The sequence below is a fragment of the Myripristis murdjan genome, chromosome 16 (assembly GCF_902150065.1).
Source record: "Myripristis murdjan chromosome 16, fMyrMur1.1, whole genome shotgun sequence".
Taxonomy (NCBI): Eukaryota; Metazoa; Chordata; class Actinopteri; order Holocentriformes; family Holocentridae; genus Myripristis; species Myripristis murdjan.
Window position 1 is genome coordinate 21,721,095 of NC_043995.1, and position 25,317 is coordinate 21,746,411.

Here is a 25,317-nt window from a genome sequence, read left to right on the forward strand (position 1 = left end):
TTGTAAATCGAGACGTTTGTTATTTGTTGTGAAATCTTTTGTGTTCCCGTATGATTTGCAAAGTGGTTTTGCTGCACTGGGCTACAGCAACTATCAAAACGGGCCCGACATTCAAAATCGCTGGTGTGGTCCTTTAACTGTCGACATTTCCTTTCCATCTCATCTTCTCTATGCCTCACCCTTGCCCCTTCTCTCTCTCTCTCTCTCCTCCCACTCTTCCTCTGTCCACCCCTCGCTCTCCCTGGGGCTTGCCTCAGTGGGTCGGTTCCAGTCTGTCTGTTTGCTGATGACTCCACTTGGAGCAGATGTGATGCTCAGCAGCTGTTGCTCTGCTCTGCAGCATCCCCCCCCCTCTTCTATCCATCTCCCACCACAATATCTCTCTCTCTCTCTCTCTCTTCTGCCTGCCCTCCAATGTGTTTTATGTTCTTATTAATCCCCATGTATTTTGCACCCTGCTATGCCTTTGTTCACCTTCAAATTTTGAATTCCAATTTACTTTCAAATCCCTTTCTCTGCTTCCTGCCCCCATTTTGTTATTTCTCCCCCCCTCCTCCTCCTCCCTCCCTGATTTGTTTCACTTCTCCAGGCTCCCGATGCAGTTCTTAACATGCCGAGTGTACTGGGATTTTTGCCACATACCCTGGGAATCTTTGTGCGTTTGCCTAGCGCAGAGTTGAATGCCTTGCACTGTAATTGCTAATGTAAAAAAAAAAAAAAAAAAAAGCGTACGAACCGTCACATCGCAGTCACATGAAAATAAAGCCGGCCATTGATAGCAGTCAGACAGAGAGGCGAGGGCTTTATGCTTCGTTCACAAATCTGGACAAATTGTTGGAATGTGAATCACTGTGTGCTTGTCAATTTGTTTGTGTTTGTGTGTGTGTGTGTGTGTTTGCTTATCCGCCCTATGACAGAATGTTTTTCAGAGCCAGAGCTAGAATTAGAACATCTATGTTTAGCTTGACGTTAAAATGTATAGAGGGGAAATGGGGCTTGATGTAGGTAGGCTGGAACACTTGGAGGGTGATCAAGTGGGTTGTATTTAGGCTAGCTCCCATCAGTGGCCCGGGCTTTCTTGGGATAGACTCATTAGAATCTTTATTGGCTCTCTGTCCATTTGTTCGTCCCCTCTCTCTCTCCCTCTCTCCCTCATCTCTTTCCGATGTGGCGGCTGGCTGGTGAACTGAGCATCGTCTGACAGGTGCCCTCTCATCTGAGATTAGAGGAGGAGAGGGCAAGAGGGAGACGGAATGAGGGAAGGAGGGGGAGCGTCTCTTGTCAGTTTGATGGCTTTAGCCCCAAGAAATCTGGCTCTGGACAGGCGTGCGGTTGTGTCTGTGCACTGGGGTGCACGTGCGAGCGTGTGTGTGTGTGTGTGTGTGTGTGCATGCCACATCTGTAATTGGTTGCTGCAGCCATCGACATGCCCACGGATCGTCCTCTGATCTTGTGGAAATCTGGGATCAGCGAGGCAGATCCGCTGCTAATCAGCACCCGGTGCCTGAGCCCGGGAACGTCAGCGTGTGCTCCGCTCTGGAGGCAGGAATATCACTGTGCTTGGGATTTAATCGCTGTTGAAATCCCTTAATGGGAAACGTAACATGCAGTCTAATTTGAGGATGCTGAGATAAAACTTGTGTGTGCACATGTGAAAGCGAGAGGCTCTGTGGGTGTTTGTGTGCGTTCGCTGTACACATGACTGAAAGGACGATAAGAGAGATATTGAGTGCCACTTTGCCCCTGCGCCCTCAGATGATAAGATTACAACAAGGCCAGATTACTATTGGTCCTCGTTGCACTTCACCCTCCCTGGTTTCTCCTCTCTCTCTCTCTCTCTTCCTCTCTCTCTCTCTGACCGGTGAGTATTCATGGCAGCATACGGCACAGCGTCATTGGGAAATTCATAAGGGGGAATCATCACTCATTCCTGGTTCTCCTTTGAGGACTGCGCTAATTAGCCAGCGTCTGTGATTAGCTGGCTTGCGTTTGATCTGCCTCATACTCTCCCTCTATGTCGAAAGGCTGCCTGCCTGTGCCGGGAGTCGGCTGTGAGGTCCCCCCCCTTCCACTCCAAACACACACACACACACACACACGTGTGAGCTGCAATTCTACAAGCCAAAGCGTTGAACCCTTCAGTAGAAAGAGCACAGGAGTTAATATTTTACTCTCACATACCAGGAACCGTGTTTACTTTCACTTACAGTTTCAGTCTGTCAATGAAATTCCCCTGGAAGACCAGACGTTAAACTATGCTTACAAAGGCAGCGCTAAGGCTGGACGTGGGTGGCTAACTGAGAAGTGGATTTACTTAACTTAACCCCGAGTGATTACAGCTGAAGATGGGAGAATTATGGATGTAATTAAATTTGTACAAATCCCCCTTTGCTCCCCCTCTCCATTAGATCTCAATGGCAAAGCACAGTGGGGGATAGCCAGACTGTGCTGAATATGACACAAACGGCAACAATTCTCTGGTGCGTGACAGAGCACTGTCTAATTACACAGAGGCTGTGATATTGAGGGGCCGGCCTGTCCTTGAAGCTGGCCAGTGGAGCATGGCAGGGCCATCTCTGTCTGTTCATAGCCCCATCTATCTATCCCTCACTTCCCAATCCTCTATCTGTCACTCTATCTTAAGGGGGTAAACAAAGCCAGCTCCAAATGCAACGACAGGCTGGCTGAAGGGACGGGGCCAGCAGTGTGTGTGTGTGTGTGTGTGTGTGTGTGTGAGTGTTGTAGCGCTCGCTGCATGATCTCGGGGAAGTGGCTTCTTTGTAATTATCTGAGAGTCAGATCAGTGTTGGATCAGTTTGACTGCCAAGCCATTTATAGGCTATAGGCCCAGACTTTCCCAGAGACAATCTGACTGTAGTCATGCAGCCAGACAGCCGTATCTTTTTTGTGTGTTTTGTTATGGATTTGACTGGAGGGGGATATATCAAGTTCTTAGCCTCTCCCCGTCTCATCTGTCTCCTTGAGCTGTATGTCTGTCTGTCTATTAGTGGTTCATTCATCTATCCATCTATCCCACCCTCCCTCCCTCTCAGTATCAAAACAATACACCATGTTCCCAAGGCAAGTTGTCATAGTGACTGCTGTACAGAGAATAATCAAAGTCAATCCTCTTGTTCAGTACAGAGGGAGGGCCAGCAATGGCTTGCATCCCTAAGCACTGCACCCTCAACCGACCTTAATGTTGTGTGTTGTATAACCCTCCACCGATTGAAACTACAGCCCCTGTTCTCTTTCTTTCTCTGTGGCTTTCATCCTCTCCCTCCTTAGTATCACCTTTCCCCTCCTCCCGTGTAGGAGATCTGATAGGAGGTGTGTGTTGAAGTGTAGAGTTTCATCTAACCTGCCTCCTATTGATACTTGAGACAATGGCTCATTCACCTCCACCCTCACAGCTCACTGCAAACCTGCAGGGATACTGAAATTATACAATGCAACTGGTCCAACACACAATGCATTCTCTTTCTAGTTTTTTTTTCTTTCTTTTTTTTTTTTTTGAATCGATCCAGTTATCTGTTATCTTCCACCCCATCCTTTTGTTCTCTTTTCTCACTTCTCACCTGCAAGCTTTGTGCCGTGTTTACCACTTGTTGCAATCGTTCCACCTCGTTGTTCCTTTCATCTATCTTCTTGTAAAAGGGGGATTTATTCTGAAATGCATTGTTCCCAGAAATTGCCACCTGATCTTTGTAGTTCAATATTCCAAAAAAAGGAAGCCTGCGTGCCTATTCATATGCTCAATACATCATTTTGTTTCTGTTTCCAAGCAATGCTCTCCGCCGTTCGAGTAATTTCAGTCATCCATAGTGAGGTTTACTTTCATGCTAGCACTAATTTTGCTACAAAATGACTGCGCACACAGTAGTCATTTTGTTATTTTTATTGTGGTGTCTCATTTTGGAACAGAGCTTGTGTTTCTTCTCCTCCCTGCCCTTTTTCTCTGAAGTCTCATTCTCTGCAGCTTTTTTTTTTTTTTTTTTTTTTTTTCTGGACTCAGCGTGTCATCAGTAATTCATTCCAGCTGGTTGCTGGGTGGTGTTATTGAGACAGTCATCACTTTATCATAATGTTGGTGCACCCCTCCCTGTGTGTTTATTTATTTTTCTTTTCGGGGCGCCTGACCCTCTGTTTTCCATATGGCCGGCATTGATTTGGTAGAATGCCGTGTGATCCTCATCCTGGCAGATTGACTATGCTAATAGCCTTCTCCGTCATATCACAGCGCTGCATTTTAATCCTTTAATGTGAAGTATAAATTGGATTGCTCTCTCACCCCTTCGATTGTGGATGGGCTGTGTGCTGACAGCGCCGTCGACCAATGGGCTTGTCAGCGGAGGCTTGAGTTGCAGCCGTGACACAGTGGGACGAGCAGCTGATATGAAGCCCCTCAAGGTGAAGTAAAGGTGAACGTCGATGACGAGAGGCCCGGCAGCACAGCTGTGTTTGGGTCTGGGGGTGGGGTTGTCATGGAATTCCTCTCACTTTAACAGGCGGCTCGGTTTTAATTCAGGGAGACGATCACACCGAGCCTGAAATATCCTCTCTGACACCTCGGTAGACTCTCACATCCAAGTGTTGTTAGGCAGGCGAAAATAGGACGCATAATCACATTATGTTAACAAGTGACATACACAAGAGACAGACATGCACAGGGACTGATGCACGATGGGCGGATGAAGGGACAGACAGAGACATACATACACCGCCACGAGGAGCGAAAAAGACACAGATACTCTGAAATACACACACACACACACACACACACACACATACACAGTCTTGGAACTTTGCAGAAGTGCTTGGCACCTGTCTCCAGCTGTGCACCTGTGACTTCCTCTGATCCTTTAACTCTATAATTCATGACCATGTCCGTTTCTGAAGTGAGACTGCTGGACACTTAGATGCGTGTGCATTCAAGCGCGCGCACACACACACACACACACACTCTCACACAGGCATACAGAGTCATAGAGTCATCCCAGGTGTGATGTCTGAGGATTTTTGGGGGGGCAGGGGCTTACTGCTAGGACTGATAAAGAGGTGCAAAGCCAGGCATGCATAATGAGTGGATAGATAAAGCTGTTTCCTCGGCATTGACCCCAGATCAGTCTGGAGAGCGCTCGGCTCAGATTAACATTTTGGGCCCAGGCGCTGGCTTTAGATCTGGCTGCATGATCGCCCGGGAGCCAAATCCAGTATTGCATGTGGCGCTGGAATAACCTGCCCGGCAGAATTAACATGAGGAGGGATGGCACACGGGGGCTGCAGTGAGGAAGTCGGCCAGAAAAAGAAGTACCAGAATGAAGACTAGTAAAGGGAGCCCAGGATGAGCTAGAGGGATAAAAGGGATTTATTCCAAAATGAGAAGACAGGACAGGGCTATGGCGGATGAGGGAGGGAAAAAAAAAAAAAAAGCAAGTGAGCGATGGTGGGAGAAGGCACGAGTGGTGGAGGTAGAGTGATGTGCAGGGGCCTAGCAGACAAAGCAGAGCTGGGAGCCGCAGGGGAGCCGGGTGTCTGTCAACCATCCAGCCAGTAAGTTATTCAGTCACTTATTCAGTGGGTTGGAGCAGTAGCAGTAGCCAGGCAGTGGAGGCAGCAGGCAGTAGTTATTGGCTTGGCTCAGGAGAGCAGTGTCCTTTCTGTCCACAGTAAACTGCCTGTTATAAACAAGGCTTTTCTGTCCCTAAACAGGCCCACTGCCAGATGACAGCAACCAATACCATAAAACTCTGCTTTTATCTTGTGGCCTTGCTCATTTACTTTTTTGTTGTTTTGCTGCTTTATATACTTCTGAAGCAGTCGCTGAAATAGTATTTCTTTTATGTCCCCACGGCTGGTGTCCCTCTTTTTGTTCTCGCTCTCTTTCCGCCTGACCATGTCCCGCTGTCTCTTTCGCGCTCTCTCTCTCCCCCTCTCTCTTTCGCTCGCTCTCTATCTATCTGTCCTGGGTCAGGTGGAGTGTAGATGTTGGTGTTTATCAATAATGAAAAGATGAGAAGAGGAGGAGGAGGAGAGCACAGCACTCTCGTTCTCACCAGGGGATGAATTATTCACCCAGCGGAGAGGAGTGCCTGTGCACCCCGTGTATGCGTCTGTCTGTCTGCATGTCCGTGACTCTGTCCGCACGAGGTTTCGCTTTCCTGAAACCCCCCCCCCCCCGCCCCGCTCATCTTGTATGTGCGCTCAAATGTTTTGTCTCGACATCATCGCACACGCTGTTTTGATGAGTGAGCAACTCTTTATCTGCTATGCACGCTTTTCCCCCTACCTTGCAGGTTCTAAATGATTGAGTGCATCGCATCGCATGTTGTTGGTTGTAGGGGTTTTTCGCGTTGGCAAGGTGCGCCGCAGCTCAGTAGGGCGGAAGGAGGTACCACGTCGAGCTCATGTATGTGTGATGGAGTGCCCTAGTATTCAACATTAATTCAAACAAGCACAATTCCCATTTCAAACCTCCTCGACTGGCAGAACTTGCTAGACCTGAATTATACTTTCTCTCTGGTATGTACATAGCTGAGAGCGGGAGAGGGAGGAGGGCGGGGGAGAGAAGTGAGAGAAGTCCGCCGAGATGCATGGGCTATTGTGTATATAATTTCCTGTCAGGGTCCCTGCAGTTAAATGGCTGGGAGATCCCATTGTGAATTCTTCTGCTTTGCCTGTGTCCTCTCGCTCTTAGACTCATGCATACTGTATAGACTTCAGTCCCACAGTAAGACTTAAGGTCACGGTCCAGCTTTGGTTGCAGTGGTTTGGCTCTTTCAAACTAAAGCGTACTGAGTGTGGAGAATATAAAATGGTGGAAAGGAGTTCTTTGAATTTCCTGCCATGTCTCTGTATTCATTCGGATGATACACTTTATTTAATTGGGAAATGTTTATTATCGCTAATGATCCTCCCCTCACTCCTTGGGCATATTTATTAGGAACAGGCAGCTAAATGGGAGTATGCATCAGTATACAAATGCATGCGTATGCACACACACATACACAAACACACACTTGCCTGTACAGATTTCTCCTCCAGCTGTTCATCTCTAGTTGGCACTTTGAAGCCTATTCATGTCTCCCTCTGTCCCTCCCTCCATCCCTGTCGTCCTCCTTCATTCCTCCTCTGTTCCATTTCATGCGTTTCAGCCTCCATTCCTCATTTCTGCCGCCTGTTTTCTGACTCTCACTCGCTTTCCACATTCTGTTTTTCAGAGTCAGTTATCAAATATTTCGTCATGTCACTGTGAACAAAGTGAAATGTAGCACTGCCTTCTTCTCACAACACCTTTTTTTCCCCCCTTCTGCTTCTGTTGCATCACAGAGGTTTAGTTTTATACCTCCCGTCTCCTGCACGCAACCTCGCTGTAACAACACTCCCTTCTTTACACCTGTTTTTCTTTTTTTTTCTTTTTTTTTTTTTACAGTTCTCAGTCAACGGAACATCCAGTGTGATTTTTTTTTTTTTTTTTTTTTTCCCTTGTGGACAGAATGAGCGAATCTCATATGGCGGCCACAGCATTGGTAGAAGCATGCAACTTTATCACAGCTGGGCCCTATCGAATCCATTCCTTGCACTAGTCAAGCTTATGGCATTAATGGGTGATAGTGCGATGTCATTGGAGAAGTCCATAATGCACAGTGGTTATTTCTAAATCTAGCTTTCCCATGTGCTATTGATTGGCCCCTGATGGAGAGTCCAGTGGAAAGGTCATTGAGAAGACGAGCCACATCTCAAGTCTTCATTTCCTAGTTTTATTCCTGGCTTGTCAAACTGCCTCGCTTGTCAAAGCTAAGCTGCATTCCCATTCTGGTCCCTGCTTACAAAACTATCCACGTCCAAGTGTGTGTGCATATATGTGAGTGTGTGTATCTGTGTTGGTGGACTGTGTGTGCATGTGCGGTGAATGCGCGTCCATTGTGAATACACGTGCCTGCATCAGTGTGTGTGTGTGTGTGTGTGTGTGTGTGAAGGTCAGAAGAACTAGCGCTGCAGCAGTGTCAGGTAGCAGCAGCAGACGGCAGCTTCAGGTTGGTGCTGCTCCAGACTCCAGCTGATAATGGCCATTAGTACAGTCTAGGAGCAGTTTGGATATGACACAGTCGCGCAGCACAAACGCTGCTGAGGTTTGGCTCGGGAGCTAAAGGGCTTAGACAAAATAGCAGAAACACTGCACGGGAAAGGGCTCTTAACTTTGAAGTAACTAAATCGCAATTTCAAAGGCAGCTGCACAGGCAAGTCATGTTAAGTTGAGTGCCAAATAGCAGTGTGCGCACCTCCTTTTTATTTGTCAGTTTTCAGAGTTGGCACCCAAATTACAGGTGCATCTGTCACAAAAATTGCACAATTATTTAATGTGACAAGGCGAACGGCATTGAAAATCATGACAACATGCAAAACACAGCCCGTGGCAAAAAGGAACAGCGGTCAGAAGTCACAGCTCATCGACAGGGACAGACAGACGCTCAGCAGGATAGTTGCAAAACACCACAAAATTATGGCCTCAAAAGTAAGTCCTTTGGTGTTTTGCATAGCTGGTATCTGACAGGGCCAATGCACAGAGATACAGTGTTTTTTACGCATTAAACCTGGCCCAGTGAATAATGGGAAAAAAATGTTATCACATGAGTCATGTTTTACCATTTTTCCCTTCACGCAGATAGGTCTAAATTTGGAACAAGTTGAAGGGTGTGTTCGACACCCGGAGTCTCTTGGCAGCTGTTAAATGCGGTGGCGGATCTGCGATCGATGTTTGGGTCATAAGGTCCTATGATTGCACTGCGTAGTTGTATAATGGCCAAGGAATATGAGAGCATCTCAACAGCACGGCGCGCACTCTATTCACTCTGTTCCGGCACAAGTGGTTTAATGAACACTGGAGTGACATCAAACACCCTCCACCACTTCCTCAGTACCAGGTCTAAACATCACTGTTCATTAATGGGAAGTTGTGGAGCGCAAAGACTTCCGCCTCGACTTAAGGTGAAATACACAGTTCCGGATATGTATAACGACCATCTCAAGCAGGATTGAAGACCACCCTCAGTATACCATTAGCAGAGGAAAGTCATGTCATTTAAAGGCTGCACTCAAGAGGTGAAGAGGATGATTCTTGGGAACTTGGTGCTTTTTTTTTTTTGTTGTTGTTTGTTTTGTTTTTCTTTAGTCTGACCAAGTTGTCAACTCTGAAAGGTGGGCTGTGGAATCATTGAAAAAGATTATGTTTGAAGAGAAGAGTCGTCAGGGAGCGCGGCGAAATAAAGACGGAGACAGATCCCATCAGGACAGAGCGGCGACGATCCACCCCGCACTCCACATTGCCAGCATCGAAGCTATTATTCTTCCAGAGTGCAGAGGGAAAGCACAACAATAACAACAACAAGAGAATAATGGAAATGGAGACATTTGCACCGACCTGGAAGAATAATGAAAGCCCACAATGCTTATTACTCCACCCTTGAGACAGCAGTAAGCTGAAAAAGGCCAAACGAAAAAAACATGCACATCCCCTTCCTGACTTTGTCTTAGTCTCTCTTTCACTCGCTCACTCTCGCTGACACATCCACAGACACTCTGGACGGTAAAGAAATGTAATCTGCAAGAACATGGGCCGTGGCAAAGCTTCATTCCACCCCACCTGACAGTGCATAGCCACGAGGTTGATGGAATGGGAGAGTCAGTGAGCTCTGAAGGCCATTAGATATTTTAGGTGATGGCCTGCACTCCCTGTCCCCTGACGTTGTGCTTTTCTCCACTATAGCGGGGGATCAGGCAGAGGACATGAATGCCATTAGCCGTCAGTGTCAGCCAGTCAGGCAGCGAGGCGGGCGGGCACAGGCTGATAAGCGTATGTTCATTTTATAAGCCACGGCTGGCTCAAATGGGCCGCAGAGAAAATTAGGATTTTGATTTTTTTTTTTTTTTTTTTTTGACTCACTCCTGCTTTCACTTGCTTGTTCACACTCCTTTGTCTCATTTTTTCCCTCTTGCTCACTCTGTTCTCTGCCACAGTCCTGCTTTTCTCTCAAGGTCAGCTTGTAGATTCTACCTTTCCTCTCATCCACCGCGCTCCTCATCTGCTTCGCCTTGCTCTGTTTCCCTCTACCTGTGCCCCGTCTCCCTCCATTTTTAGTTCCTTTCCCCTCCCCTCCCCTCTGCCTCCCTTGGTCTCTCTTTGCCTCACTTCAACTCCCATTCTCTTTTATTTCCTTCTCTTCTAAATGTCTCTCTCTTGTCCCTCAGCTGTCTTGTATTAACCTTGTTTATCGCTCACTCTCTCCCTCAAAATCTCCCTCTCTCTCTCTCTCTCTCACTCTCTTCCTCACTCTTTAATTCTCTATTCCTGGCACCGTTCTCCTTCACACCCTTTCATCCCCACTTTCCATACTCCCCCCTGCCCTCCCCCCTCCTCTGCTCTCATCCTCCATCACTTTGGCATTCCCATGCTGTCTCTCGTCTCCTCTTTCATCCGTCCATCCTCCCCCAACACACTTCCTCTCCTCCTTCCTTCCTGATTCGTTTTCCTCTTCACAGAAGAGTGGTGGGAAATGTGGAAATGTCAGTGTGACCAGGCAGGAGATCAGAGAGGACTGTGTTAATATGGCAGGGCTGTCTCAGGCGCCATCAGCATAATGTGTGTGTGTGTGTGTGTGTGAGTGTGTGTGTGTGCACATCGTGTGGGAGTTAAAGACATAATGATGGGTGACAGTAGTTAGGATGGTGACATCTGACTTGCATTGATGTGCTACATCAGGACACTGAGGGTTTGTGTGTGTGCGTGCGTGTGTGCGTGCATGTTTGTGTGTGTTTTTGTGGGCGTTTCTGTTGTGTCACCTGCAGGCAGCAAAGCTACTGTAAAGTAGAGCAGCGGTGACACAAGGCTTCTGTTCTCTCTCTCCTCCCCTCCAACCCTCTCTCTCTCTCTCTCTCTCTCACTCTCCCTCTATCGCTCTCCCTCTCCGCTCGCTCCTACCCTTGAACCGTCTTTTACTCTTTAATTCTCCGACTTCCTATCTCCCTCCGCCTCCTGTCTCTCTCCTCTGTTTAATATGACCAGTGCTCTAAATATTTATAGTGGCAATTACTATTTCAAATGCAGACTCACCTCAGCGTTTCACCAAGTCTGTCATGTTCACGCACACGCACACACACACACACACACACACACACACACACTGGTTTATTCTGTCTGTGCCTGCCATTATAATGATAGTCAGTCGTCAGGGCTGGGGTTTGGGGACTATCTGGGAGGAGGGGGGGTGTGTGTATGTCTTGGTGTGTAATATTCATTTCCCTGGGGCTGTGTAGAGCCTCATAAGGCCAGCCTGTCTCTCATCTGGGCTCAGCCAGGAGTTGACCTGGGCTGGCTCTCCTCTTATTACTTCTGAATGACAGGCAGCAGGCGAGGCTTTGCTCTGCGTCCCCATGTGTGTGTGTGTGTGAGGAGGGATCCCTGCATGTGACTGCATGTGTTGCACATAAGCGCCGTAGCTGTCAATATGACCCGCTGTAATTACCTGTGACATGCAACAATAGCTCAATCCATACTCCCCAATCAAGACAACTAATCAAGGGTTTCAATAACCCTTCATCCCCTTTCCCATTCCTCTGCTCCATCTTTCCCTCACCAGAGTCTAGCGCCTGGTCCCCAAGCTAATCTGTAGTTAGCTGGACAAGCTCAGGTAGATTGAGGAGGGGCTGTAGCTTGATCTTCACCAAATGCCCCAGACATTTGAGAGATCACAGGCCAGGAGCTCTACAATAAAGCAGTGTCAGATCTGTGTGTGTCTCTCTGTGTGTGTGTGTCTGTGTGTGTGTGTGTATGCATGAGAGAGAGAGAGCAAGAGAGAGTGAGCTGTTTCTCCTTTTGGCCCGCTAAGGCTCTGTGCTGCTCTGTTCTGCTCCCAGGGGCTGCTTAGTGGTTGTCCAGAGGTTCCTCTGTGGTTACAAGGGGGTTGTTTGGTGGTTGTAAATTGGGCTGGTCCTGGGAGAGCTGGTGTTATTCTAGGAAAGGCTTGTTTTCCTTCAGTTTCTCCACTCAGTCTCTCTCTCTCTCGCACTCACTCATTCCTCTCTCTTCGCTCCCTCTGTATTGATATCTCACATCTCCCTAGAGAAAAGAAGGTGTGGTGTTTATTGCCCGTCCAAAAAGAAAGACAGCAGTGCCCTTTCCTCTTATCTCTCACCGTGGGTTGTGTGTTTGTGTGTGTGTGTACTTGTGTGTGTGTGTGTTTGTATGTGTGCGTTCCATCAGCCCTCCAGATCATATTAGTTTCAACTCAACAGCTTGAGCGCAAACCGGTGGAACTAGTTCCACAAATAATTGCTTGTCTTTAGGGGAAATTGTGTTTCAGTGGTAGTGGTGTGTGTGTGTGTGTGTGTGTGTGTGTTTAGCTGGCTTGTAAACACACTCTGTAGGCAAACACACACATACACCGGGGGCTGGCTGCAGATATTTGAAGCTGTGTATCACCAGGTAATCCACTCTTACTTAAAACAGGTGCCGTCTTACTGACATACACCAATGCATGCTTACTCATACAAGTAATTGCGTTTTCACACAGACATGCATTGCAAACACACACACACACACACATACACATACAGACGGGCACACATTCTCACCAGCCTAAAGCCCTCTTTCTTTCTTTATCTCTCTCTTCCCCTCACACACCCACTGACGTACAACAAACCAAGAAAAGCATATTTATTTTGACTCTTTGCTGGCCAATGCTTTTATACAGGAATGTGTCTGCAGAGCAAATGGCAGGCTATAGAAAAGCATAACCCATCCAAATGATTTATGACCTGTGTGCTACAGAGAACTGGCTTTCCTCTTTCTTTCTCAGGCACACATGCCTTTTTTCGGCCACTCTGTCCAGCTACACACACACACACACACACACACACACAGTCAGAGTCATGGAGAGAGAGCAGACTCCTGTAGGTTTGGCCTACTTGCTTAGGCCCACTAATGCTGTCCTCCGTTGTACTAGGTGCCTCCACATCATCCTCATTTATCATCAGGAGGCCTCATCCCAAAATGATTCCCCTGCTCCCTTTCCTCGTCTCCTTTGCTAGTCTGTGAAGAAGGAAAGCAACACTGATGAATCTCTCAATCTCTTTCTCTCTCTCTCTCTCTCTCTCTCAGGAGCAGCAGGGCAGCGGGTGAAGGTGGAACCAGAGGTCTTGTCCTATCCCGGCCAGTCCGTCAACCTACGCTGTGCCTTCACTGACGCCACCGGCATTCAGCTCACAATGGTCAGAGCCGCACACTGTCATGATGAAAATACATTTTCTTTTTTTTTTTTTCTTTCTCGGTTTTGTTTTGGAGGGGGAGGAAAGGGGGAGGAGGAGAGAGAGGGGGAGGGTGTTGATTACTCATTCTCATACCATCACACTCACATGGCTGCTAAATTTGGTTTGTGGTACAAAATGCAAATAAAAATGTCTGTTAATGCAGACTTGGAGGGCCATTGTGCTGACTCAACACAGCACAATCTGTCAGGATTGCCTGGGACTACAATTGGCTTTCACAATTGAAGGAATCATCCTCACAAATGTGCCGACGCTGGCCCACTGACTGAATGCACAGACCATTTAATATTTGAATAAACATATTCTCCTGGGAAAATGGCATTTTGTCTGTTCTGCATCCACCAGATTGAATCTGAAGGTGTGTGTGGTCCTTAACTGGGCAGGCAGATTGCTATTTAGAGCAATTATTTGCATAGTAGTAGTAGTAGAGACAAGACCTGACAAAACAGGGACTTGTGTTTTGTTTACCTCACATATTAAAGTTTAATGTAACAACCCATAGCCCTCATAAATACACCTAAGGGTAGCGATAGGTTTTTTGAATATTTAGGTGTAATGTTTTCCTGCAGTCAGACAATACAAAGGTTCGTTTTGCTTTAGGGGAGTGATTGTGGTATGCGTAGGCGCACTTCTGGTCGCATCTCAATGAAGGAAGAAGTACACAACTCCGGTAATGCTTGGGTGGTGCTGCTCCTGAAATGCTTGCATCCATATTCATCCTCGCTCCAGTTATTTGATTGCGATGCGGTGCGGTGTCATGGAGTGCGCTGCCAAATGCGGATGTGTTACAGTGCTTGTCCGTGTGCCTCATTGCTGGCATGAAAAATGAGGGCCGGTATTTTTCTCAGTCCAGCAGCAGCCTGGCCCAACATCGAATGTATTCAAATGAGTGACTCTGTGCCTGCAACTCCATACAGGTGACATGGATCTATGAGCCAAAGGAGGGCGACAGGATCAACATAGCCGTGTTCCACCCCAACTTTCAGCCCAACTACCCCGACTCACCCGTAAAGGGCAGGGTCAGCTTCACCACCAGCCCCCCCAACCTGGCCAGCCCGTCCATCCAGATCACGGACGTCAAGATGACTGATGAGGGGAAGTACATCTGCGAGTACGCCACCTACCCCAGTGGCAACGAACAGGGCATCACCTTTCTGGTCATGTTAGGTAGGTTGTAGCTGTGTGTGACCATAATTGTAATTTGTTCAGTCATTTACTCGAAGTAATCACAATTTGTCATGGTAAGTTAGCAAAGCCTCAAGAGATGTCTCCAAAGGGCTTCCGTAGTCTAACACGAAAGCCAAAAAAAATGATAACTTATTTAACTACGATGACATGAACCGAGAAAAATAAGCAGCTCTTTGCATCAGTGAACGTCTTGAAGCTGGCTCCAGCAAATGATTGGTGTTCTTACTTGATAAATGACTGAAAGGATTCATCAGTCATCACAATTATAATAGATTAATTTTCTGTCGCTCAACTAATTGATGCATCGTTTCAACACTCGTGTGTGTGTGTGTGTGTGTGTGTTTCTTGTGTCTGAGTGTTAAATACTCCCCGTGCCGAGGTCTCTCCCCGGCCTGCCACGCATCACAGGCAGGTTAAAAAGCATTTCCAGCTAGGCTCAATTGCTATTATAAGTGGTATTGTCAGATCAATTGTGTTCTTGTTAATGCAATGGAACCATTGCTCTAACCTTGGCCCGGCACCAGTGCCTCTGCTCCGCTCTCCTCTCCTCTCCTCTCCCCCCAGCCCGCCGTCCCTCCCTCCCCACCTCCCCTCCGGCAGGATATTGATCTGACTGCTTGTCATGCCTGCTGTCAGCTCCTGTCCTCCCTGCTTTCCTCTGATCCTACACCAGCACCAGAAAGAGAGCGATTGAGGAGGAGGTGTGGGGGAGAGAGAGGAGAGAGTGGAGGACTCTTTGCTGCTGGGGGGGGTCGACCGAGATCATGTACTGATTTAGACGCTGGGTTTGTAAATGCACTGGACCAATGGGGGTAATTGTTTATCACTGATGGGTGCTAGAGAGAGGAAATGGAGTAATAGAAATAGAGGGATAATCGCGGGAGATTTAAGGTTCGGGTGTGTTTTCACTGGCCACTGCTCATAATTGTTTATCAATGCACGCTCTGAAGAGGAGAAGGAGAGTGGAGGGAGAAGAGGGTGTTTAGAGATTGAGGGTTTGGATTTGCCTTTGCCAGGCTCGTGACTCAAATTGTTTATCAATAACGGTGCAGATAATCTTTTCCCTGTCTCGGCTCTCTTATTTCCATTTTATCTGTCTCTTCATCCTTTAATCTTCCCTCTGTTTGTCTCTCTCTCTCTCCCTCTCTGTGTCACTCAATCTCTCTCTCTCTTTGTCCACCCTCCATCAGCTAAGCCCCGCAACTCGGCCTCCATAGTGACAGTGGTCGCGGGCACCAAGCCGGCCGTCGTCGCACGCTGCGAGTCTGCGGATGGACGCCCTGCCGCCCAGATCTCCTGGGTCACCACGGCCAACGGCAACGCGACCACCGGGTCCAAGCTGGCCGGCGACAACACAGTGACGGTGACCAGCGAGTACCGCATGGTTCCCACGGCGGCGGACAACGGCAAAGACATCAGCTGCGTGGTTACGCACCGGACCCAGACCAAAGCGGAGAGTTTCAAGCTGAAACTGGCCGTGGAGTGTAAGAAAGTAGACACACTGGCGGGCGGCATGCACACACAAAATCCAGCACTCTCATTATTCCATGAACTCCATTGCCTTTCATGCTCTAACATGCTAGGCTTTGCCAATTTCAAGCCTTGAAATGATTCAATGAGCTCAATGTAGTGTAACCCATTTTTTTTTTCTTTCTATTTTTTCCTCTCTTCCTCCTCCCTTCTGACATCCATCTGTCTCTCCTCCAGATCCCCCTCAGGTGACAATAGTAGGCTATGACAATAACTGGTATGTGGGTCGCACAAATGTGGTGCTCACCTGCGAGGCCACTGCCAACCCCATGCCTCTCCACGTCACCTGGAAGACGTGAGTATTCGGCCGCTGGCATCTCCGTCTCTTTCTCTCTCATCTTTCTTTCTCTCTTTCTCTCTCGTCTTTCTTTCTCTCTCGTCTCCTCTGGTTCTGTCTGTCTTCTTCCCCCTCCTGTACCCTTCATTCCCAGGTCCAGAATCCACACAGCTGTAATCAGCGCTTTTATTATTGCCATGACGGCCCGGTGCTCTGATTATGGAGATAGCCATATAATTTCTCATAATGGACTCGGTGACTCTGGATTTAACCCTAGCATAATGAGAAACACAATATGACTCCCTCACTCCCTTACTCCACATTATGAGCCATTAGCATAACTGTGGCAAAATGCGAAAAGCAAAAGGAGTTTGAAACTTTAAAATGGGAGAAATGAGATACTGGGTGCGGGTCCAGTAGCTCTGTCTTATGTCCTGTCCTCATCGTATTTTTTCTCTGCTGTGTGATAATGGATTGGTGGTGTTGGGGGAACGATTGGCTCCGCACTGCCGATCTACTTTGAGTTCGATGGCACCGCACAACAGAGCACATTTCTGTGTACATCTGTCGAAATGCCTCTATCCCGCCCCAAAGCCAAAATACAATCCTCGCATTTTTTTTTTTTTGACCTTTTTCTTTTCTCTCCCTCACCTTTTTTCTTTCTCTTTCGTCCCGCTTGTATTCTCGTCCCCGCAGTCTGACAGGAGAGATGCCAGAGACGGTGGTGATCAACCAGAAGACGCTGACGGTGCTGAAGGTGGACGAGAGCGTCAACAACACTTTTGTCTGTGAGGTCAAGAACCGCCTGGGTGTCGGCAAGGACCAGGTCACTGCCATGGTCAGAGGTGAGTGGCAGGACGCAGACCACACACAAACACATGCACGCAGGCTGGGTGATATATTACTGTTGTATAAATATCATGATATTAATATGCATTGTCTGGGATTTTGGAAATGTAATCTTTTAAGATAAGATAAGATATTCCTTTATTAGTCCCACAGTGGGGAAATTTCCAGCATTACAGTAGCAAAGTGGATAGCAAAATATGAAGCAAATTTACATTATAAACAGATAATAAATATCAGCAAGCAATATAAACACTATAAACAAGGAATATAGAAAAAATAGAAATATGAACAATTTAAACAGCAGAAAAAACCTAAACATTTTCCTGTTTTTTAAGGCTGCATTACAGTAAAGGGATGCATTTTTAGACTTATGAGACTGCTCTAGGTGTTGTATTATGTGCCTCATCATATCCACATTATGAACGATTATCAATAGATCTCGTGTGTGTAAATATCTTATGAAAACACCAAGTCATCCCTGCAATATTGTCACAAAAAAACTGTGATATTTGATTTTGTTCATATCACCCAGCCGTTATGTGCACTCTCCATGCCCCTTATAGGCACACAGACAAACACCTCTGCATAGGGCTGAACAATAAATCAAAATATTATCGAGATCCGAATATGTCCAAGTGCAATATTCAAATCACAAGAGTTGCGATATTTTGATATAGGTGAAATGTGTGATAAAACATTGTTGTAAATAAAGTATTGTGGCGCTTCAGAGATGCCCTGCTCTACAAATCATACTCTCCAGTTTATGGGTATGGACCCCAGCAAAAAACACATTATTGCCGTTTTAATTGTTTTTTTAAAAAATCAAATTATTTAATTACATTTTGTGAATTTCTAGAAAATTAATCGCAATATGATTTTTTTTCCCCATATTGTTCAGCCCTACGTCTGCACCCAGTTATTTCTACATGACCACAGTTCTCTCTCACACACACACACACACACACACACACACACACCTGAGCTCACTTGGGTCTCGTTTGTCGCCTAAACCGTTTCCTGGCTCGTCCATGGAAACGTTTATATCTTCTGAGCTGATGAACTGGACCCAAGAGCACTTTGATCACACACATCTTTGGTGTACTGTGCTCTTACGTCTTCCTCTGGGTTCCACCTTGTTCCATTTCATGTCACATGAACTCAAACAAACATGCACACACACACAGTCACACACCGACGCACACACACACCGCGCACTTTCTTAGTCTGTGGTGAGGGCTGCCTTCGGTGTGTAGGGTAGGGCTTAGAGGGTCGAGCTGCTCTGTCCATGGTGTGTATGTTTGAGCGTTTGAGAGTGTGTGTGTGCGTCAATATGTCTGCAAAGCCATTCTTTTGGGTGCTCTGCTTTTGACATTTCATCTATCTTTCTCTTGCTGTCCTGTTTAGAAATGCATGCCGCTTTTCCACGGCTCCTTGCATACACCCGGCCACACCGTATTTGTCAAAGTTTCTATGCCTCGGTGGTGCTCAAGGTCTGTTTATCCACTTAGTCCTGCGAACTGCATTTGTTAAGTACTTACTCACAAGGTTTCAGTAGTAGTTCATATTGTAAGTGGCACAAAGACACGATGCTCTTCTTCAATAAGGTATTAGCGTGGTTTCAACAGCACTGAAACATAACCTCATTTCACATTAATCTTTTTTTTTTTTTTTTTTTTTTACCTCAAATGAGAAAGCGGTCCACCTTGCTAAAATGATGATCACAAAGCAGCCTTGCAAGTAGATTCATCATGACACCGCAGGCCGTCAGTAATGACTTTATTCACAGGACGAACTAAAGGGAGGCAAATGAGACGGGACTCGGTGTCAGCGTCTCCGAGATAAGGCTGGAGTAGCCGATTTGATACCTCTGATATGCAGTGACATTGTTGGCTTTGAAATAAAATGAATTTCACTTAGCGGTGTTAACAGTTTGTCCTTTTTCACGGTTTGATTTGTACCTTGGTATTTAGGCCTCTGTTCGCGCAGTTTGACATGAAAGATGTGAAAATGTCATTCTTTTTAATTTATGCATACACCGCCGTCATTCATGTGAAACTTCCTCAGGGTGTTCTCAAACGAGGACTCCTGTTTCTGCGAGTCTGGGTCGTCTCATCGTCCAGGTCGTGGGGTGCTGAACAGTTTTGGGCAAGAAGGTTTTTCCCCAGCCGCTGCACAAGTAGTTGAGCCTCACCCAGGTGTGGTGTGAGAGCTGATGGCCACGAGGTGTACAGGAGGGGTTTCTTATGAAGGAGTGAAGGTTGGTATTACCTCTTCCAGCCCTCGTTTGGGCTTCTGCTGTTGAAGTCGCCACCAACAATGGTGAACATCACTCAGTAGCTGCTCACATCGATGATGCTCCGTTCAGTGGGGTCACAGACGTAAGATGCAATACCGCAATGTTAACCGGTGGCGACGTCGATGGCGTTGAAGCCTTTGGTTGCACGTTTTAGCTCATCCTGTGTGGGTTTCGTGTGACGGGGTGACATTGACATTGTGCTCATCTGCCAGATGTCCGATTAGGTCACGTTTGACTCCGGTGAGCCCTTTGGCATTTAGCTGGAGCACAGGGATCCTGAGCCCAGTCATGTCAGGGCTGAGCCGAAACACAGTCCAAAAGCGAGCTGTTAGAGGTAAACGTTCCCTTAGCCGTGTCAAGTAGAGAGAGAGGAGATTCGGGTGCCGAGATCGGCTGACAGGTTGATGAGACATTTCCACATCGTCGCCCGGTGGTTCTCACGTTTGACCACCATACTTAATACAAAGAATTCAACACTAAAAGGTTTCATGGGGCTTTTTTTTTTTCTTTAAACATTGTGCAACATAGCAACTTAAAGCCTTTGTGGGAAAAAAAAACAGGTATTAGGTCTAACATTATTATTATTAATCAAAAGCTGAAAAAAGTTGAATATTCTACCTTTATGAATGTGTTCACTTTAACATTCATGCTCAAACGGTGTTGGGGGGAGCATCATGACTTACCTTACATGTACAGTTTGGTTAACCAAGGAAGCATCAGGTTTTCGTTTTCAGTGCGAAATCAATACACCGCCTACTTTCAGTGTTGTTTTGACTCTGCACTCGGTGTTTTTAGGTGTATGCACATATGCACGTATGCAGTTTTATGCATCTGCCTGTGTGTGTTACCTTTTATTGTATCATTTTAGGCCTTGGAGGACATCCCTGTGAATTTAGTCGGTGAATTGGTGCTTGTTAAGATGGAGAACAGTCCAACCAGTCCATCTTTCCATCCCTCCGTGGGCCTAGCTACACCCCTCAGTGGGGGTTTCTTCCTGCACCTCACCTCATACAAAATACATCCCCCTCTCCCCTTTTGCCGCCTGCCTGCACTAAAACGGAAGTTATTTTCTGCTGATGTGGGGGGAAACTATGGCCATGATGGGGGGGAAAAAGTGCATTTCTCCGGCTACGTCTTAAGAGCCACCCCACTCCTTCATGCCCTCATTTTCTCTCTGTCTCGCTCGCTCGCTCGCCTTCTGTTTCTTTCCCTCTCTTGCTCTTTATTTCATTGTTTCTTTTTGTGTTCTTTCCTCTCTCTTGTGTGCTCGCTCCCTCCCTTGCTCTCTCTCTCTCTCCAAGTCCCTTGGCTCCCTATGGTGCCACAACATGCGTCACTATTCTTCTGGGGCCATTCTGTACTGCTGCATCGTAGTGTAACCGGCTTCTGTAGCATAAAGGATGTCACCCTCTCCCACTGTGTATTACAAGCAGGAAGCAGAGAGGATGCAAAGATCCAGGGAACAGAAGGAGAGAGGCGGAGGCTGCTTCTTTTAGAATAAAAAGCCAGGGAACAGGCACTGGGATAAAAAAGAAGCCAGTTTGCCAACCTCACACTCGGAGAGATGGAGAGAGTGGAAGCTGATGGCATTTAAAACCCCCATGGGAATCTTATGGCATTGCGTCCTCTCTCCACCACTATTGGCCTCTGCTTTCTCTCTCCCCAGTGTGAGCTTGTGTGTGTGTGTGTGTGTGAGTGAGTTTGTGTGTGTGGGTGCGCACGTGTGTGTGTGTCTGTCTGTCTGTCTCCAAGCCTCTCAGAGCGGATCAGTCACCCTGTGCTGCTTCAGCTCCTGGCTGCTTCTCTCTCGCTGTGTTTCTCACTCTCTTTCTCTCATCCTCCTACATCTCTGCCCCCCTCTCCTTTCCATCCTGCCTTTTCGTTTTTTCTCTCCTCCTCTCCCTTCTTTTTCTCTCTTTCTGGTGTCTCTTGTCCCTTCTTAAAATGCCCTTCCCACATTTCCCCTGTCCCTTCATCACCTCCTCCTCCTTCTCCATCTTGTCTCGCTCGTTCTCTCTCGGCCGACCACCTTCTTCCCACTCCTCTCTTACTCATTGTCAGAGGGGGAGGATAGCATGTGAGATAAATACACCAGGAGTGAAGAGGTTACTGAGGAAAACAGTGAGCATCAGAGTTGGGGAGGTTGTTTAGAAGTAAATGTGGAGATGTATTCAGAATGAAAGACTGAGAGTGAACAGTGAAATGAGAGAGTGGGTGATAGTCACAACAAGGCGAGAGAGAGATGTGGAATGACTCCAGATTGGGGTGTGATGCAGACCTGTGGAGGCTAATGTGAACGTGTGTGGACAAACAGGGCTAAGAGGGGCCGACAGGCGTGAAATGGCCAGCACCTGCTGCATCGCAGGTCCCCCGCTCCCTTCTGCCCCACAGCTGCATGGCACGCACGCACACACAGACACACACACACACACACACATGCAGACATGCACACACCAGCTCGCATGTGTCTATGTGGGTGTTTTTCTCTGTCCTCTGGCCTCGGTCTTGTCCTGCACACCTGGAGGCAAAGAGAAGGATGGATGGTACATGTCCTCACCTCTCCCCCAGTCCTCTCCTCTCTTAGTCACACACATACAGCCTGCCCTGCCTCTCCCTCGTCCCTCCCTCTCTCTCTCTTTTTCCATCTACCTCTTCCTCACCATTTGCTGACTGCAGTCTGCTCTTTTCATTGCATCTCTCATCGCATATGCTCCTTCCTCATCCACCCTTATCTCCCTCTCAGGTTGTCTTTCAGCCTCATGCAGTCTGGTGCTGATCTCCCTAATCAGGGAAGAGAGACTCCTGCCCCCAGCTCTCTCTCTCTCTCTCTCTCCCCCTCTCTCTCTCTCTGAGCTTAACTCTTAAATACCAGTCGCTCTCCCTTAATCACAGCTTAGCTGCTGCCTCCATCCATCCATCCATCCATCTCTCTCTCCATCCATCTATTCATCCCTCCATCCAGGCTCCTCTCGGGGGCTCCTGTAGTGGCTAACCCAGATTCTCTCCATCTCCAGTCTCTCGTTTTCCCCCATCACTCCTTAAAGGGGGTGGCTCATCTGAACCTTGAAAAATTAAATGCCCCCACTTGAATCTCTGGACCGTCTGTCAGGCTCCTCCGTTGAGGAGAGATTCTGCTCAATTCACTGCGTCCTCTCCAACTCCAAACGCATCTGAGGAGACATTTCAAGGGCAACAGCCTTGGCCATTTTCTTTTACTAGATTTGGGCGTGTGTGTGGGGGGTGTCTTGCTCTCTGTCTTGTGTGTGTGTATGTGTGTGTGTGTGTGTGTGTGTGTGTGTGTGAGAGAGAGGGAGAGAGAGAGACAGTGTGTGTCTGCCTGCATCTGTCTGTGTCTGTCAGCGTGTGTCTCCGGCCATGCGAAAACAGCCAGAGAACAGGTCTGATGGAGCCAAGTCTCCCTCCAGCCTGCAACTGGCCCCATGCCCACCCCTCATTAGCACACACACACACACACACACACACACACACACACACAGCCCTGTTCAATAACTTAACATGCTGACAGAAAACACTGCTAAGCTATGCTCTGGGTGCAGCCCAACCCAGCAGCCGCCCCCATGGTTCCATGCTACTGTAATGTGTGTCTATGCACCACTGATGACTATTAAAATGCATGTGTGTGTGTGTGTGTGTGTGTGCAAGCATGGGCCTCGCATATTTTTGGGAGGCTGCAGTAGATTTTACTTCCGCTCCATCTCTCTCATTACTTGCGGTCACTTGGAGCTTACGGTCGTGTTTGATGCGACTTTATAAGAAGCATGCTGTTTTTCTTTTTTTTTTTGTCTTCCACAGTTTTGTGTGTGTGTGTGTGTGTGTGTGTGTGTGTGTGTGGAGGGGAGGGGGCTACTGTAGTGGTGCATGTTTGTTTTCTTTTTCCCTCCCCTGATGTTTTCACAGCATGCATATTACATCGGGCAGCTTTTGTGCTGGCTCATCCAACGGCATGTGCTTTTGCAGTGTCCTCCTCTCACCCACTTTAATAGATTCCAGTGGTGCTTTGTTAGTGGGTGTTTGGGTCCGAAGGGGATCTGCGCTGGGCCTGGGGTCCTTTCTCCAAGACGGTAGAATAAAACATGAAATGTCTTCAAGGCCCACACAGGCTGTTAGAATTGGCATGAGTGAAGGACTGAGAATAATGAGTCGAACTTAGGTAGAATATGCCTTTTTTAAGATTTGAGTGTAATTCCCTGTGATGTGGGCGCAGTTTTTGCCTCAGGTTTCCAGCCTCAGGTTTGGTCTCCTGTGCAATGCAAAGAGATGGTTGTCATGTTGCATGTGGAGGTTCCCCGCGGAGCCTCAGGTGTTAATGCATTTCCTGTGTTTCCGTTACTAGTGGACACCAAGGGCTCCCCGTCACTGTCATGTGTGAATAGCAATGTTTAGCGCCGTTTGAGAGTGATACGAGGCTAAAGAGAGAGCGACGGAGAAAGGGAGGGATACAAAGGAAGGCAGAGGGAAATTTACTCACATCACTTGGGCAATTTTTTTTTCTTCCCCCAGCCATATGTTGAAAATGAAGCGCGGAGCAGGGGAGCAGAGAGAAGTAACATATGACAGAAATCCAAAGGCAAATTTTCGAGAGATGGCAGGGAAAATGGATTTAGAGGAGAGAGAGAGAGAGTGAGTGCGCGGGAGACAGCTGGTGAAGTGGTGGCAGAGATGGAGGAAAAAGAGTAAGAGGAGGAGAAGAGAGGCAGGAGTAAAGAGGGAGAGCGAAGCGGAGGACAGGTGTAGACAGCAGAACCACATTCTCTCTTGACAAAAAAATCAGTGTTATAAGAGTAATTCTGTCAGCTCTCTGCACACTTAACAGGAGGGGCTGGCTTCTGTGGGATTTCAAACGGGTATGACAAATAAGAATAGAGCTGATGTGACACTTAAAAATTTAGGCAGGGATTTTAACAGCAACATCGCTTGGTGAAGCCTCTGCTGTGGCTGTTGGAAAGCATGGCGAGGGAGAAAGTAAGGATATTCAGCTCCGCTACGCCAAGGGCTGTGACCATATTCAAGGCATAAGTGCCATTTTTTTTTTAAACATCACACATACCATTTGGCAGTCGCTTTTATTCAGTTCACCTTGCGGTACCACGGGCGTCCTCAGTGTGAAACAATCTGCTAACACCGGCAGCGTCGGTGTCACGCTCTACCCGGATGCAATGACCCACGTGGGAATATTCGTTTACCGAGAATCGCCAGAAAGGGAAAGCCTGGGAACGCCTGAGCCAAGCGCAAGGACTCTCTTCGTGTTCTTACCAGGCTTTGCTCCCAAGCAGTGTCTTAATTGGCAATTAGCAATGCTTTGCTCACGAAAATAGTTGTATCAATGGCTGCTGAAACGCCTGCCAACGTTTTAAAACGCCGCTCTCGTATCATCGGGGAGAGCGAGGGAGAGGGGAAGTATAAGCAAAGAGGACGAACACTATAGGGCTGACTAGTCATATGGGACTTTTTCACAACGAGGATTTAGACACCACTTCTGCTCCCCGGAGTTACACACACACACACACACACACAGGCACGCACGGAGGCACACAGAAACGCACACACCTGGCAAACAGAAAGCGTGTGGATTAAATAGTGGAGGCCTAGTTTTAGTTTCACTCTCTTACCCAGTCTACGCTCTGTGATATTCTTGGACAGAAGAGCAGTGAAAAGCCCTTGGCTAAAGCTAAATAAACATTAAATGACTTCTTCTCATGTGTGTGTGTGTGTGTGTGTGTGTGTGCAACATGGCAACCTTGACTTATCCAGTGGCGGTGCTGCGGTAAACTTGCGCGCACACACACACACACACACAGACACAAATGGTGCCGCTGGTTTACAGAAATGAAAC

The 25,317-nt window shown here is 47.5% G+C and overlaps 1 protein-coding gene across 3 annotated transcripts in view; it reads left to right on the forward strand.

Moving 5' to 3' along the window:
• The window catches only part of LOC115374223 (poliovirus receptor homolog), a 77,603-nt gene that overhangs the window by 15,608 nt on the left and 36,678 nt on the right, over positions 1–25,317 (forward strand). For all 3 annotated transcript variants that reach the window (XM_030073040.1, XM_030073041.1, XM_030073042.1), the window contains exons 2-6: positions 13,157–13,266; positions 14,241–14,490; positions 15,702–15,995; positions 16,219–16,336; positions 17,015–17,163. In XM_030073040.1, coding sequence (XP_029928900.1) covers positions 13,157–13,266; positions 14,241–14,490; positions 15,702–15,995; positions 16,219–16,336; positions 17,015–17,163 — 921 coding nt within the window. The remainder of the gene's footprint in view (positions 1–13,156; positions 13,267–14,240; positions 14,491–15,701; positions 15,996–16,218; positions 16,337–17,014; positions 17,164–25,317) is intronic.